General features: G+C 42.7%; 1 protein-coding gene across 2 annotated transcripts; it reads left to right on the plus strand.

Annotated features, from left to right (window-relative positions):
• Positions 1-157: 157 nt before the first annotated feature.
• LOC120722359 (zinc fingers and homeoboxes protein 1-like) lies at positions 158-14,143 on the plus strand. Of its 2 annotated transcripts, XM_040013349.1 has the most exons (9): positions 158-931; positions 3,230-3,560; positions 3,669-4,132; positions 4,456-4,659; positions 4,961-5,176; positions 5,863-6,027; positions 6,183-7,406; positions 7,530-7,558; positions 10,998-11,093. In XM_040013349.1, the coding sequence occupies exons 2-9, from the start codon at positions 3,344-3,346 to the stop codon at positions 10,999-11,001; spliced, it is 2,523 nt and encodes an 840-aa protein (XP_039869283.1). In that variant the 5' UTR covers positions 158-931; positions 3,230-3,343; the 3' UTR covers positions 11,002-11,093. The 2 variants fall into 2 exon arrangements, with proteins under 2 accessions (XP_039869283.1, XP_039869282.1); XM_040013348.1 differs by lacking the exon at positions 7,530-7,558 and having other exon boundaries at positions 159-931; positions 10,998-14,143.
• Positions 14,144-14,460: the final 317 nt, after the last annotated feature.

The following is a 14,460-nucleotide window of genomic DNA, read 5'->3' on the forward strand; positions in this document are numbered from 1 at the left end:
TTATAGCCAAAAGGAGGCGACAACCTCGTTTTATTTTAAATATATAAAAGACGTTTTTTTTTACGGCAGCTTAAAAAGCTCTTTACATAATAGCCCTTTTTTTTTCAAAAGTGAAAATAATCACGAGAAAAGCCTGAACAGCAACTGTACACAGTATCGCGTGTGTTGAAAGGAAAGTCTGCATTGTCAGTGTTGTCCTTAAGTAGCTTCTCATCGTGCCCTGACAGGTCATGTAAGGACATTTTGGCACGCAGCCGGATCGGGGAAATGATGAGTTTACGGCCCGCAGCACACGCTGTTTGACACGCAGTTACTCTCCAAGGATATCACGGCCAAAACAAGCTCACACCGAGTCCACTGTAGTGCTGTTAAATTGGGCATTTTGTAGCCTAAAATTTCTCCCCAAAATTTTTAAGAGCACAGAGAGAGTCGCCGAGGAATGACGTCAGGACGTATTACATTGAATGATGACGCCGTTTGATCATTAAAAAAATCTGCCGTTAAAAAAAAAATCAGAGAATTGGGTCAGCAAACAGCACGGTATGAATGTAACTCCCGTGCGTTCGTTCGGTGGTTCAACTTTGACAAAGAAGCCCCCGCTTTGGCGTGAAGTAACCTGCTCCGACGGGGAGAGAGGGAGATGTCCGGTGTTTTCCAGCATCTGCCAACGACAGCCGTAGCCGTTAGACCGGTCCGTCTGTCTGTCTGCGTCCCTCGGCTGGGTTTGGGGAGACCCGTTTGCCCGGATAACGTTAACGCTGCTGCGGTCCCGGGCCAGGCTCGGGTCTGAGCGGTTAGCCGGGGGAAAGCAGAGACGCCGACAGATACCACCAGAGAGGAGCTGAGAGCTGCTCTGCTGAGACCCAGGAAATCACTCCTCGCCTTGTCTCGACAGCCTGGTAGCAACACAGTGCACATTTCAGTAGTTCCAGTAAGTTTACCGCCAGACGTGATCAATAATTATGACTGGCCCGGCTAACACTGGCTAGTTGGCCCATTTCTTTGTACGTGTCGGATGCCTTAGAGTCGAACTAACCATATTTTGTTTAATAATTCGTAGCTTGAACGTGGCATTAATAATTATAACGAATGAGCTAGCTCACACCTCCACATTATTGAGTTGCTAACAGTTGATGCAAATGAGCGCATGATGGCAGAGCAGCGTAGCATGCCGTCCACACCTCTGTGTAATCTGTTAGGGTGACTTTACCAGCAACAAGTCAGGAGAAGTTGGCTCAAAGCGTGTGCAGAGGCGTGTTAGAGGAAAATGTTTGCTTATTTGCTGTAGCACTTGTGTCACAGTCAACAACCTGGCATCCATAAGCTGTTAAATTGAACTCTTAATTCGCAAAGACACATGCAAAGTGAATTCAAATATTATTTTTGAGCAGGAAATCTGTGCCTTAAAGCGAGATGTAAATAATGAAATAGATTATGATATGATCCCCCTACCATAATTGCTTTAATATATCCTGATCTGACTAATTTAAGTCATTTTAGCGGTCTTTTTAAAAGCCCTTGCCAAACTTATAGTCTCCACAACTACAAGATGTATTCTGAAGGCCTCAAAAGGCTCTTTAGACCTTGACAGGATGATGCCACACACTTCAGGATCACAGATGTCAAAGTTTAAATAAAACAGAACTCACTGTCACTTCCGAAGAAGGTTGTTATCACCGACACCTAATCTCAAACACCTGACTCAAATTTTATGGATCTCCTTTGTTTATCTAAATGTAAATTTACTGTCATTTATTTGAATATCTTCTTCAGCTGGCTTTAACTGTTTCAAAGCAGATCCAGTCTCTGCTTGTTCAGATTTTTTCACGTGACTGTATATGAGGATGCGGCCCCTTTTAAGTCCTGTATGATTATTTCTTGTTACCTAACACCTGTTATTAATAGCCTAATAATAACCTGTTAATAACATGTGACATACACTGTCTGAATGCTGCTTGTTTTCAACGGTCAAATATACCACATGTATCAAATCACTCATCAAATCTGATAATAAAAAAAAAATGCTTAAAATTTAGCTGAATTTGCCTTAAAATGAGATTTTGTTTTTAACAATCTTCTCACTCTTTGAAGTTATGCTTGTAGCACCATGTTTGCTGTTGCAGTATCTCTCTTTTAATGTCTCTGGTATAAATTCACAAGTGTCTGTGATGACTTTAGGAGGCAGAGAACTCAGCTGATCAAGTTTTAGTTTCGCCTCACAATTTCATGCAGTTACATCATCATCTGAAGGACTGTGCAGTTCGTAGCCTGTGCAGTGCACTATGTAAAAATATAACTTAACTGGCCTAGTTGTCTCACTATTATAACATCATCATTAAGTCACATCACACATCAAGTAATTAAAGACACATATTGCAGTATAATGATGAATGAACATAATGAATAACTTCATTCGAGATGAAAAAAGAAATCACCTCATGGGGACTTCATCTGCAGCATAGGGTGGAACTCACTGTGTTAATCAATGATTTGTTTGGGTGATTGTTTAATCTTAAATAGTGACTGCTGTCAGTCAGCATGCTTCCATAGTAATGCTCTAAACTGAAATTGGTAACAGTATCAGAGGTTAACCCCACCGTCATTGACACCTTTACTGCTAGTTAAGTGGTAAAAGCCTTAAAGATGAAGTGAAAGTCTTATGTGGGTTTTATGAATCATATCCTGAAGGTGGTAATTGTACAAAGCTAGTGCAGCATGTGTAGCTCCAGTTCATAGATGTCTCCTAAATGCATGACATTTAGGCAATCATTAAGCTTCTGTTCTTAAAATAGCACACTCGCCGAATGTTACAGACTGTGGTGTTGCAGCTTTCCTAAGGATTGCCCGTCCAAACTGGGGCCTGAAGTCATTTGTTAATAAAATCAAACACAAAGAATAAAAGAAACAATAAATAAAAACCTGTCCAGTCATTTTGTAAGAATAAGTTGGAGTTTTAAGCCTTCAGCGTAATTACGCTTTGTAATTAATTAAACCTGCATTCACTCAGGTTAAATAGCTTGGGCTTACTTGTAATGCCCTTCCCTACGTGCCTCTTTAAAACACTCAACTCAGTAACAAATACACAGCTGAAAACTGAACTCCTGTCCCACACACAGTTTCTTACCTTTGGCAGCAAAGGAAAGATTTGATAACAACAACAGGAACGCTTAAGCAACAGTGGGCAGATTATTTGAATAATTGTTTTGTCTGTGTGTGTGTTTTTCAACAGAAATACAGAATTCAAGGACTTTAAAGTGGGAGCACGTTTGCTTGCGATATGTGAGTCTCGGCAGTTCTGCCACGCATCTAGTTTTGCCGGAGAAGTAAAAAGTTTGGTTTGACAATGTCGAGCCGCCGGAAATCCACCACACCTTGCATGGTGGTGCCCTCTGATGTGGTTGAGCAGGAGCAAGAAGAGGTGGAGGAGAAAACAGAGAAAACGAAGGAGGAAGACGCTGGGGAGGAGGAGGAGGGAAAGGTGAAGGAGGGAACGGAGGAGGGGCTGACTGCAGAGGAGCTGGGGCAGGCTGTAGTTGTTGTTCCTGTTCCACCAGATTCAGGTAAGACTCTTGGTCTCATTCTCACCTGACAAACCTGTGATATACTTAGTATACACAGATGTGCTGTAAATAATGAATGCTGCATTATTGTTACTGTTTATACTACAGATGAACCTGGTGTATCTACTGTAGACAACAGAGAGGCTGTCGGTCCGTCACTGAAAAGCAGCACTACAAATCCTCCTGAGGATCTGAGCAGCGACCAGCCCACCCACGAGCAACAGTGTGACACCCCTGAGGAGGGGGGAGCAGACCCCGCTGCAGTTGCTGCCATCTCTCTCAGCAAGACCCCGATCATGAGGATGAAGACCAAATCTGAACCCAAGAGAATCGCTGTGTCCCTGAAATCGGCAGACGAGGCAGCGGAGGCTTTTGGAGGAGGTGGCGATGGAGAGTTGGGTGGGGAGCAGGAACCCATTGAAGCTCCTCCGGGGCCGATGACGCCTGTGGAGATGCTCATGCACGACTCCATGAAGCTCGGGGGAGGCGGCTTGCTGATCACCCCTCAGTTTGAACAGCAGAGGAAGTCATCCATTTTAAATCCCACAGTCCTGCCTGCTGGTCTGGCACAGGTAGAGACACTATATAATGTCATGTGTTTTACAGCTGTACGAATTCCGATTTTACCAGTGCCTGTGAGCAATTAATGCATGTGGTGAGACCCAGCAGCGGTCTGTACCTAAAACCTGCTGCAAGCTTTTGGACAAAGGGTTGCTGTAATGTTAAATATCAACAGCGTAATAGCAGCCCTTCAGCTGATAAATATTCATTGCCTCGTTCAGGAACACTTCAGCTGGTCAGAAGCCTGCCAAATAGAGCTTGGACACCATCTCTCCTTTAGCTGCTCTGCATGGATGACATTTCTCATTTCCATCCCTCTCTGTCTTTGTTCCAGGTGCTCTCTGCCTTCCAGGCCCAGCAAAACACAGCAGCAGCTCAGCCCCAGCTGCTGATTCCACTTAGCAGCATCCCCTCCTACAGTGCCGCTATGGACACCAACCCTCTGCTGGGCACCACATATAAAAAGTTCCCTTACCCCTCCATGGCTGAGATCAGCAGCCTGGCAGCACAGACACAGTTCACAGAGGAACAGATCAAGGTACCTCTCCTCATAAAGCTTTCATGATTTCTTAGTTCTTACTTTGAATATTTTTCACACATTTAAGTAAGTAGGACTAAAATCTGATATATCGGTGAGTCACCAGTAAGGAATTCAGAGGCTCATTACTGATAATTACTTTTGTGTGTTATGGACATTTTTGTAGTGTAGTATTACTTGTTGTTTTACAAGTGAAAAGCTTCCTCAATTGGAATTCCCATTTTTCATCTACAAACGGACTGTTTTAAAGTACACTTTAAAACAAAATATTAGAGTCAGATGTACTCGATCTGTGTCGCAGGTGTGGTTCTCAGCTCAGAGGCTGAAGCACGGTGTCAGCTGGACTCCAGAAGAAGTGGAAGAGGCCAGGAGGAAGCAGTTTAATGGCACGGTGCACACTGTGCCTCAGACTATCACTGTCATACCTGCTCACCAGCTGTCGGCTGCTGCTAACGGCCTGCAGTCCATCCTTCAGACCTGCCAGATAGTGGGCCAGCCTGGCCTCGTGTTCACACAGGTAGGTAAGGAAAAAACACGTGTTACATTTGACCCAGCCTTAACCTGGCTTGGGCTTCTCAGCTTTTCACCTTGTCTCAGGTACAATGAACTAGTCTGAATGAGTAGTAATGTAATGCATAGAAAGGAGTAATCAATTACAAATCCATCTAAGAAGGTGTGCGCATATGAATAGCTTTCCTGTCGATGTCACAGTGACGATTTGAAAATGAGCACATCACTTTAACTGTTTGAAAAACCAATTCCATAAAAGCTGGCTGCGATTGAATTCTGAATTCCAGTAATACTAAATTAGCCACTCAGAAACAACAGTACTGATGGACACACAGACTTCTCTCGTGCTTTTACACCCAATGTTGACGTTGCTTTGCATCTCTGGAATCGAGCCTCTTATACCAAATGAATGCAGAACAAATAGGTGAATTATTACTCTCACTTTGGTGTGTGAGAACTGAATTCTTTCTGAGTGAGCTGGATGTTCTGACCTCTGTTGATTTTGGTCTTTAGCCAGACATGAGAGGAGATGGGAATTGGAGTCTTGCCAAAAAAGCCACTAGCACAAGTACATGAAAACATTACAGCGGTTAAACACTTAAAAAAACACTTTTGTTTTATAAACACGTTTTCCCTTTAAACAAAACATCACATCTCTGTCCCTTATTTTTTTTTTTTTCTGATGCTATGTAGGTTGGCCCAGGAGGCAACCTTCCAGTGACCAGTCCCATCACCCTGACAGTGGCGGGGTTGCCTAGCCAGTCCCAGAGCTCCAGCAGAGTTTCCTGCCAGCCCACCCTGACAAACAGTGAGCTGAAGCGGGCTACCACTATCCAGCCTCCCTCTCTTTCACCACAGGTGTGGAAAGCACTTACAGCTCGTGCTACCAACAAGAACCTTTAATGGCTTTATAATCAGTACACAAAAATGACCTCGTGGTGTTTCTTTCAGCTAGAACTGTGTTGGAGAAAAAAAATGTAAATAAAATGTAACCTTTTCCTTCTGTCTCTAAGGAGAACTCAGCCCTCAGTGTTGACACATTCAGCATGCGACCTAAGAAATCCAAAGAGCAGCTGGCGGAGCTGAAAGCCAGCTACCTGAAGAACCACTTTGTCACAGATGCTGAAATTGCCCGATTGATGAAACTTACCAACCTGACGAAAGGGGAGATCAAAAAGTGGTTCAGTGACACCAGGTACAACCAGCGCAACTCCAAGAACAGCCACGTCATCGTGTTTCACGACGGAGGTGGTAGGAGCGGGGGCACATGTAGCAGCGCTGCTAACACCACCATTGTTATCGACTCCAGCGACGAGACCCCGACATCACCCCATCCTCCACGTACACCTCCCGTGAAGGAGAAGGAGACCCGTCCCAAAACGTGGAACCCGTTTCCGGACTTTACTCTGCAGAAGTTTAAGGAGAAGACGCCGGAGCAGCTTGTGGTGCTGGAGGAGAGTTTTGAGAAGAACACCACACCTTCAGATGAAGAGCTGAGCCGTCTGAGGACGGAGACTAAACTGACACGGAGGGAAATTGACGCCTGGTTCACCGAGAGACGAAAAATGCCATCCGTCAGCACCTCGTCTCCAGATTCCTCTGAAGGAGGAAAAATAGAAACAGATGGAGCAAAAGCAGGAGAAGGGGGAGGAACAGGAGCAACGGCCTCTTCTTCACCTCCTGCCTCCTCATCTCGAAAAGGTAGTCAAACTCCTCCTGGGAATCGCACCAAGCATTTGCCCAGCAGCAACAAGAAGGACATTAAGGACAAGAGTAAAAAGACTCCGGAGCAGCTCCATATTCTGAAAAGTGCCTTTGTTAGGACCCAGTGGCCCACACCAGAGGAGTACGATCAGCTGGCAGAGGAAAGCGGCCTTCCTCGCTCCTACATTGTCAGCTGGTTCGGAGACTCTCGGTATTCCTGGAAGAACGGAAACCTGAAGTGGTTCTTTCAATACCAAAGTGGCAACATCGAAGGACCAAACAGCGGAGGTGGGAGTAAACTGGGAAGCGGCAGTCGGAAAAGACGTGGACGAAATCGTGGGTGGGGACGATCCCGAACCAGGAAGCAGCCAAGAAGGTCCACCTCTTTAAGTTCGGATGTCGACAGGCCAACCCCATCAAAGAAGTTCAAGACTGGGAAGGAGATCCTGAAGGAGTACTACTTGAAGCACCACTTCCTCAATGAGCAAGATCTGGACGAGCTTGTCACCAAGACCAACATGAGCTATGAACAGGTAAGAACAAGTAACTCCTAGGACCACCTTTCCTCTTAGGTGAGGAAAGTAAAATAATAATAATAACAATAATAACTGCAGAATTGAACAATATTTCTTCTTTAAAATCTCTTCCTATTTTAGCTCATCCAGCCAAATGGACGGATGCAATGGTGAGGCATCTGTCCATCCGTCCTTCATAGTGCAATTCACAAGAATTATAAATATTGGTCAGATTTTAGAGAAACTTGCACAGCGATCACTTAAAAGGTCTTCACCTAAATTCTGCTCAGTGTCAGGGTTGTATTTATAGTTTTATAGACACGTTTCCCAAGAATCGCTACACCACCTAGGGATGGGTGTCCAACTCCAGGACTCAAGGGCCGGTGTCCTGCAGGTTTTAGATGTTTCCTTGATCCAACACAGCTGATTTAAATTACCTCTTCAACATGTCTTGAAGTTCTCCGGAGGCTTGGTAATGAACTAGTCAGTTGATTTAGGTGTGTTTACCAAGGGTGATATCTAAAACCTGCAGGAGACTGCCTTTAGAGGCCTGAAGTTGGACTCCCCTGCCCTAGGTGGAGTAGTAATTTTTGGGAAAAGTGCCCATAACCATGAATATGATTGTTTGTGTGCATTCTTGTAGATTTTAATTAATTTTAGTTTAATTATCTTTAGTTTGTGCAATTTAGTTAGTATAGTAACAGAAAAACTTGTAACCTCCTTTCTGTTTGTCTGTGAAGGTTCTCAGTCATCCAGGTCATCGTAGTCTAAGGAGCTTGGGAAGAAAAGCGGCTTTTCGGATGAGAGGTGAAACGTCTTCAAGCAACTTAAAAAAGTCCAGACGCTTTTCTTTTTCAAGCTCCTTAGACTCCTTTCTGTTCTTCACTCATTACAGTAGCCTGTGGACTGTGTTGGATTATGAGCTTGATAAGCTTCTGTATTATTGACATTCTGGTTTTTAAATACTTTGTTTTTACCTAAAAAAAAAACCCTTATGAGATGATTTGGTATACAGTGGTCCCTCGTTTATTGCGTTCTAAAAATAACCCGCGTTAAGTGAAATTCGCGAAGTAGCCAACTTTATTTTTTACAGTTATTATAGATTTTGTAAGGCTGTAAAACCCCTCACTACACACTTTATACACATTTCTCAGACACTTTTCTCTCTTGTTTAAACACTATCAGTATTATAGAATGAAACCAAAGGCACCCGCGGTTGCCTTTGCGGTGCGAAACGTTTTATCGGCATTGTTGTGTTTGTTGGGGAGAAAACTTACAAACATACAGTGCAGCACTTCAGAGTCACACTGCTAGCGATCGAAGATTTGTGTAAATTCGACAAGCTGAACGCATTCTGTACTGTACAGGAGACACGGCACAGAGGAGATTGATTGACAGTGGTCTACAGCTGGAGCTGGGCGATAGAACGATAACGATATGTATTGCGAAATAACTTTTTCTCGATAGAAAAATGAAACTATTGCGATAGACCTCATCTCTCTCTCTCTTCCTCTCTTATAAAAAAAAAAGAACAGCCAATCCAAGTTAAGTAGCGCAGAGCCGAACCACGTCACGTGACTTGTGAGCACAAGTGCCAAGCCGCACGTGTGTACTTGTTTGGGAAGCAGCCAGCCGCCGTGCCGACCGGGTAATGGAGGAAATGAGTGTGCTGACTAGAGAAAAATCAACCGAGAGCTTGGGTGACCAAGTTACCGAAGAGAACACAGATGACGGTTCCAATGCTGGAGAGATTGTCGAAAGGAAAGGCCAGAGAAGTTCCGTAGTGTGGAGGTATTTCGGCTATTTGAAGTCTGACAAAAAACAGAGTAACGCCCACTGTAAATTGTGCCGAAAGCATGTTCCCACAAAGTCTGGAAATACAACAAACCTTTTTTTTTTTTATCACCTGAAGCAGTGCCACCCACTAGAGCACGCTCAATCTCTGACTGAAAGCGCTAATTCATCATCGAAAACAACCAGGGGGAATCCCTGAGAAGCGGCAACAGTCAATTGAGTCGGCTTTCTCCAGCGTCTTACCATATGACAAAAAAGCTAAGAGACATAGCAACATAACGAATGCCATAGCTTACTGTCTTGCTAAAGACATGCTACCAATAAACACGGTCGACAATGAAGGATTCAAGCAGCTAATTAAGGTAATGGATCCTCGTTACCAACTCCTTGGACATAAACATGTCTCTCAGACAGCGCTTCCAAAGTAATATTAAATAAGTTAGTCAATTTTGTCTGTTCTTCTGTAAAACAAACTAAGATTTATTTTTAGAATTAATATTTTGTTTCTAAGTGGAACTGACAATTTAGTAGTCTGTTTTGTTTGTTCTATTTTGAAACTTAAACGCTTTAACGGCTCCCTTTTGTGTAGTTTGTAATATTTGCCTTTATTTTGCCTAAACTGAAGCCTCATTTTAAGTACATCTACCCTGTTGAACTTATTATGGGAAATAAATATTTAAATCAAAACAAGCTGCTGATTATTTCACATTTTACTTGTGAGCAACGGCACATTTAAATCTTACAAATATAGTTATTTGGGTTATATCGTGATATATATCGTTATCGCCTGGAATGAAAAAAGCATATTGTGATATGAAAAAATCTTATATCGCCCAGCTCTATCTACAGCCAATCAGGACGCAGAACACAATGCGCTGTTAAAAAAAAGCATGCAAAATTGCACAAAAAAAATCTGCGAAACAGTGAGGCTGCGGAAGGTGAACCGCGTTATAGCGAGGGACCGCTGTATACTGTATAGACAAAATACTGGGCCACCTACATGGAACATCTAAAGGAGCTGCTCAGTTATTGAAATTAGTGCAATGAAGCTCCCAGTCGACACTGGGATGCTGATGTTAATGTCAAAGGAGGTTTGGATCTCTGCAATTACTGAGTCAGCAGAGCGCTCTGTAACTTTCACTTCACGGCGGAGTGTCTGTGGTTCCTAAACACTTCCACTTTGCTGTATTACCACTTACCACTGATTGTGAAACACTGTACCTAGAAATATCTGGAAATGTTTTCAGTGACGAGATCCTATTACAGCACTACGCATAAATTCAGTGATCTCTGCAGAACAACCTGTTCTTTTACAAATGTTTATAAAGGCCCTTTGTCATGCTAGTTACTTGATATTGTACATCTGCTGCAATGACATTGGAAAAAAGCTGAATTCAAAGATTAAGAGATGTGGCCCAATAATGTATATTTAGTCAAAAGATAATGAGTTAAAGTACTTTTGCCTGCTCTCTTATTTCTCCATGGGTCACCGCAATGAATGAGTCCACTTTATTTGACACAGATTTGGTATTTGGCACAGATTCTTCACCACATTCCTTTCTTGAAGCAAACCTTCCATTTATCCTGGACCAGCACTATGGTAGTTTGTGACCCCCTGAGGCTAGGGTTGTGTCTCTGTGCAACTAGTTAAAAGATAATCAGGATTGTTACAGAAAACGTACTAAGGGTTGCATGGACCTAACTGGTCTTCATGTCATTAACACTCACTAGTAAAGTGAAAGTATTTTCAACCACCTCAAAGCTGAGAAATAACCTTCTGAGGTCACGACCTCCTCTTTCTCTGTTTGTCGAAAGGTGAGGGAGTGGTTCGCCGAAGTGCAGCGACGCTTGGACGTGGGGTTAGATCCTTTCCTGGAACCGAGCGCACAGAGGACTGATGGAGACGAAGGAACACAGGAGGATGGAGAGGAGACGCAGGGAGAGTCAATGGCCACCGACGAGCAGACAGGCGCAGGGCAGGGAGATGAAGAAGATGAGGAGGAGGACGAGGAGGAGGATGGTGATGACACAGACGACAGTGAGGTTTGGGAGCCATCACGCAGCGTCAAGAAATCTTTGTCCGTTTCTGAAGACTAGCAATTGTGGGGAAGCAGGGTGAAGCTTAACTGAATGTTACAAGAAATACTGTTTGGAGGAATCGACGCTGGACGGCAGTTAGCTAGACCAAGTGTTTTTATCCACTGATTTGCATGTGTAGTTCTCCACATTCATTTGCTTTTCAAGCTGTTTCCGAGTCACGTCTGTGTGACACTAAGACACGGACTATTAGCTTTAGCTCAATCTCTCACTGTAACTAAGGTGAAAACAAGAATCCGACCCCACACAGAGGCACGTGAAACTTTGATAACGCTTATAAAGCAGCACCTACATAATGTTTATAAAGAGGAATGGCGTGAAATACAATCTTCAAGCTGAGCTGAGGATGACAACTGTCAGTGAGATAGGTATCCAAAAATATGTTGAATCCAAACACATCCATTAAACCCTTTTTTTTTTTTTTTTTTTCTTAAAGGAAACAAACTGTCTAAACGACAGATTTTGCTCCTTTCTAATTTGCACTCCTTGCCTGCTTAAATGAAGCTACTAAGCTGCCCCCTTTCAGACACTGATGCTGCTTTTCTTCTGGAAGGAGTGTCTGATAAGTTGTGAGCAAGGGCCTGAATTCAAATATCAATTTGTAATTCTGTGAATGCCCACCCTCCTCTGAGCAGTTGTACTTAAAAAGGTGCTTGAAAATGTATTGCAGCTAGATGTCACTGCTGAGCAGTGTATCCAGTGAAACCAGCACATGACTGTGGGATTTCATTTTACCTGTTTTTTAGCACCTGTGAAGAGCAGATCAAGAGAATCAGCAGGTTATTCGAGCTGACATGAATTTGATGATCTGTGTGAAATGATATGAGAAAAAAGTACCTTAATGCTGAATGAATGCCAAGGCCAGGCATTAAATAACACAGGATGTCTATTCAAGTCTTCCCTTTATACTTGCTCATTGTTTCTTTACTCTTATAGATTTTTAACATAACACCTACAGGTCGGATGGGAAAGAATGCGTTTAATATGCACTGCTTTCACCTTTTGATAAAACACCTCCTGTGATCTGTTCTGACCTTTTTAAAGGGGCTTGTGTAGATCATGAGAATGAGAGCGTTTATGTGAAGTTGAATGTGTTGTCTTCTGGGCAGTGAGCTACAAAGGCACCATTTGTGCACTAAATAAGGGCCACTGGGAGATGGACCTCTGGTTCCAGTGAAATAACAACACAGACGCAAAAACTTTGCTGCAGTGTTTTACTAGTGGTGACCTGTACGTTTCCCTAAAATCGTGCAAATAAAAGCAAGTTCTCACCTTAACAAGACTGCAGTTAGCACCACATCAATGATATGAGGCCTGTGAATCACGATGGCTCTGACTTGTACTTTAGAAAAATAAAAGCAAAAACAGTTAGGCAGTATTTCAAATAACAATCTGACTCCTTTCTGCACTGAAGAGAGAAACCTGAAGCACCTAAAGTAAACTTTAAAAATCAATGCACTTTGTCCACTTGTGTTCATAGTGGACTAAATACTGATTAGGCACCTTAATCTCATTTAATTCCATGAAATGGAAGACCAAATCTGTTTTGTACGACTACAAACTGAACCAGTGTTTTGCCTTTTTTTTATTTGTACTAACCTGGAATGTTACCAGTTTAATCACTTTTTTAATAATATATTTGTTTCATAGTTGGATGTTTATATGGCTGAAAATAATAGAACAATCACCCAACATGTTGTTTCACTAAATTGCACAATTTGAGCCCAATTTTTCAAGATTTCTTGGTATGAAAATGCATTTGCATTATATGTCTTGTAATCCTGTTGTTGCTTTAAATCAAGGGAACCGTTTCCCGTGTCTCCCTCTTGTTTCTACACGCCCCTGCCCGCTGCTTTACCCCTCTCCTCCTGTGTTGTTTGTCAAATAAGTGACTATTACATGATGTGCACTTCCCAAGGTGTAAACATTAGCGGCGTCGTATTGGCTCTCTGTCTCGGTAAATTGTCTGCAGCGTAAGGAGGCACAGAGGCAAAGGGACTGAAAACTGAAAAACGCTTTGGAAAACTAAAAGACGTTCTTGGATAAAGTTGCTTTCTCTCATCGGAGGAATCGTTGTGATGAAGACGTGGCACAGCTTTCCCTCTGCGGCGAGAAGACTACCAAATAAAGCTCCACTCTCTGTTTTCTTGACTCTTTCAAACTCTTTGCGAACTGTCCCGACTGCTGTTCTTCACTGACAGGAGAGAGAAACCGATGAAGCTTTGCAGGTTAACCTTTGTGCCTACGTGGCTCGTCGCTTGTTTTGAACAGAATTTCACCAACTCTCAACTTTGGAAATCAGTAAACTTAAGGAAGGATTGTTCAAACTAATGATGATGCATGAGCGAGCTCTGCTTTCTGCTGACGCTGTTAGATGCCTAGCTACACTGAAGCTAACATTGGTAACTTCAGTTCTAAGTCCTTAAACAGACACCTCGAAGTTCTGAATTTTGATAGTGTTTAGAACGTATCCCCGGGCACTTGTCGCACTAGAAGTCACTGCGGTTAGATTTCCAACATCTTTAGCTTTAATCCAGCTGAAACCTTTTATCTGTTTGGTCATCATGTGACGAGTGCCTGGTCATGAAAATAACAGAGTCACCGTTTTAAAGAATACTTTTGTCTAATACTGCATGCAATAACCAAGACAAACAACATTTGTACATATTTGGGGTTGGTATACTTGGCACAGTAGAAGCCTCATCCTGGTTAAACTGAAAATGTAGCTTAAAAATGCGATTCGAGGACCTGTTTTCTTTTGAAAATGTTGCTCAAATCACTGGAATATTTGCTAAGTTTGAGCTACTTTTAGTTTAGAGGGGCTTATTTTAATGACTTATTTCTATTTTGCACAACATTTTTTTTTTAAAAAACACCCCAAGTGCAGCCGTTTTGTGCTCTTTTCTAAGCATTTATGATCTCATATGCTAATGTCTATACATGGTACAAAATGGCAGTCAGTACTCAATTTAGTCTATAGGTTAGGCTTCATGCTGCCCCCAGGTATCCAGCCCACAGTCTTTTACAGTGTGCTGTTTCATTATTATAGTCGATCTGTTTTGAATGGTTTTTATATGTTTCTATCTATGAAAACTGTCATTGCAACTCTATCCAGTCAACAGTGGACTTCCTGTTAGCAAGACAGGCTCAATATGTACAATAGATTAGTGTTTTTAATTAG

Source organism: Simochromis diagramma, unplaced genomic scaffold, assembly GCF_900408965.1.
Source record: "Simochromis diagramma unplaced genomic scaffold, fSimDia1.1 OVJJ01000618.1, whole genome shotgun sequence".
In the NCBI taxonomy this organism is placed as follows: domain Eukaryota; kingdom Metazoa; phylum Chordata; class Actinopteri; order Cichliformes; family Cichlidae; genus Simochromis; species Simochromis diagramma.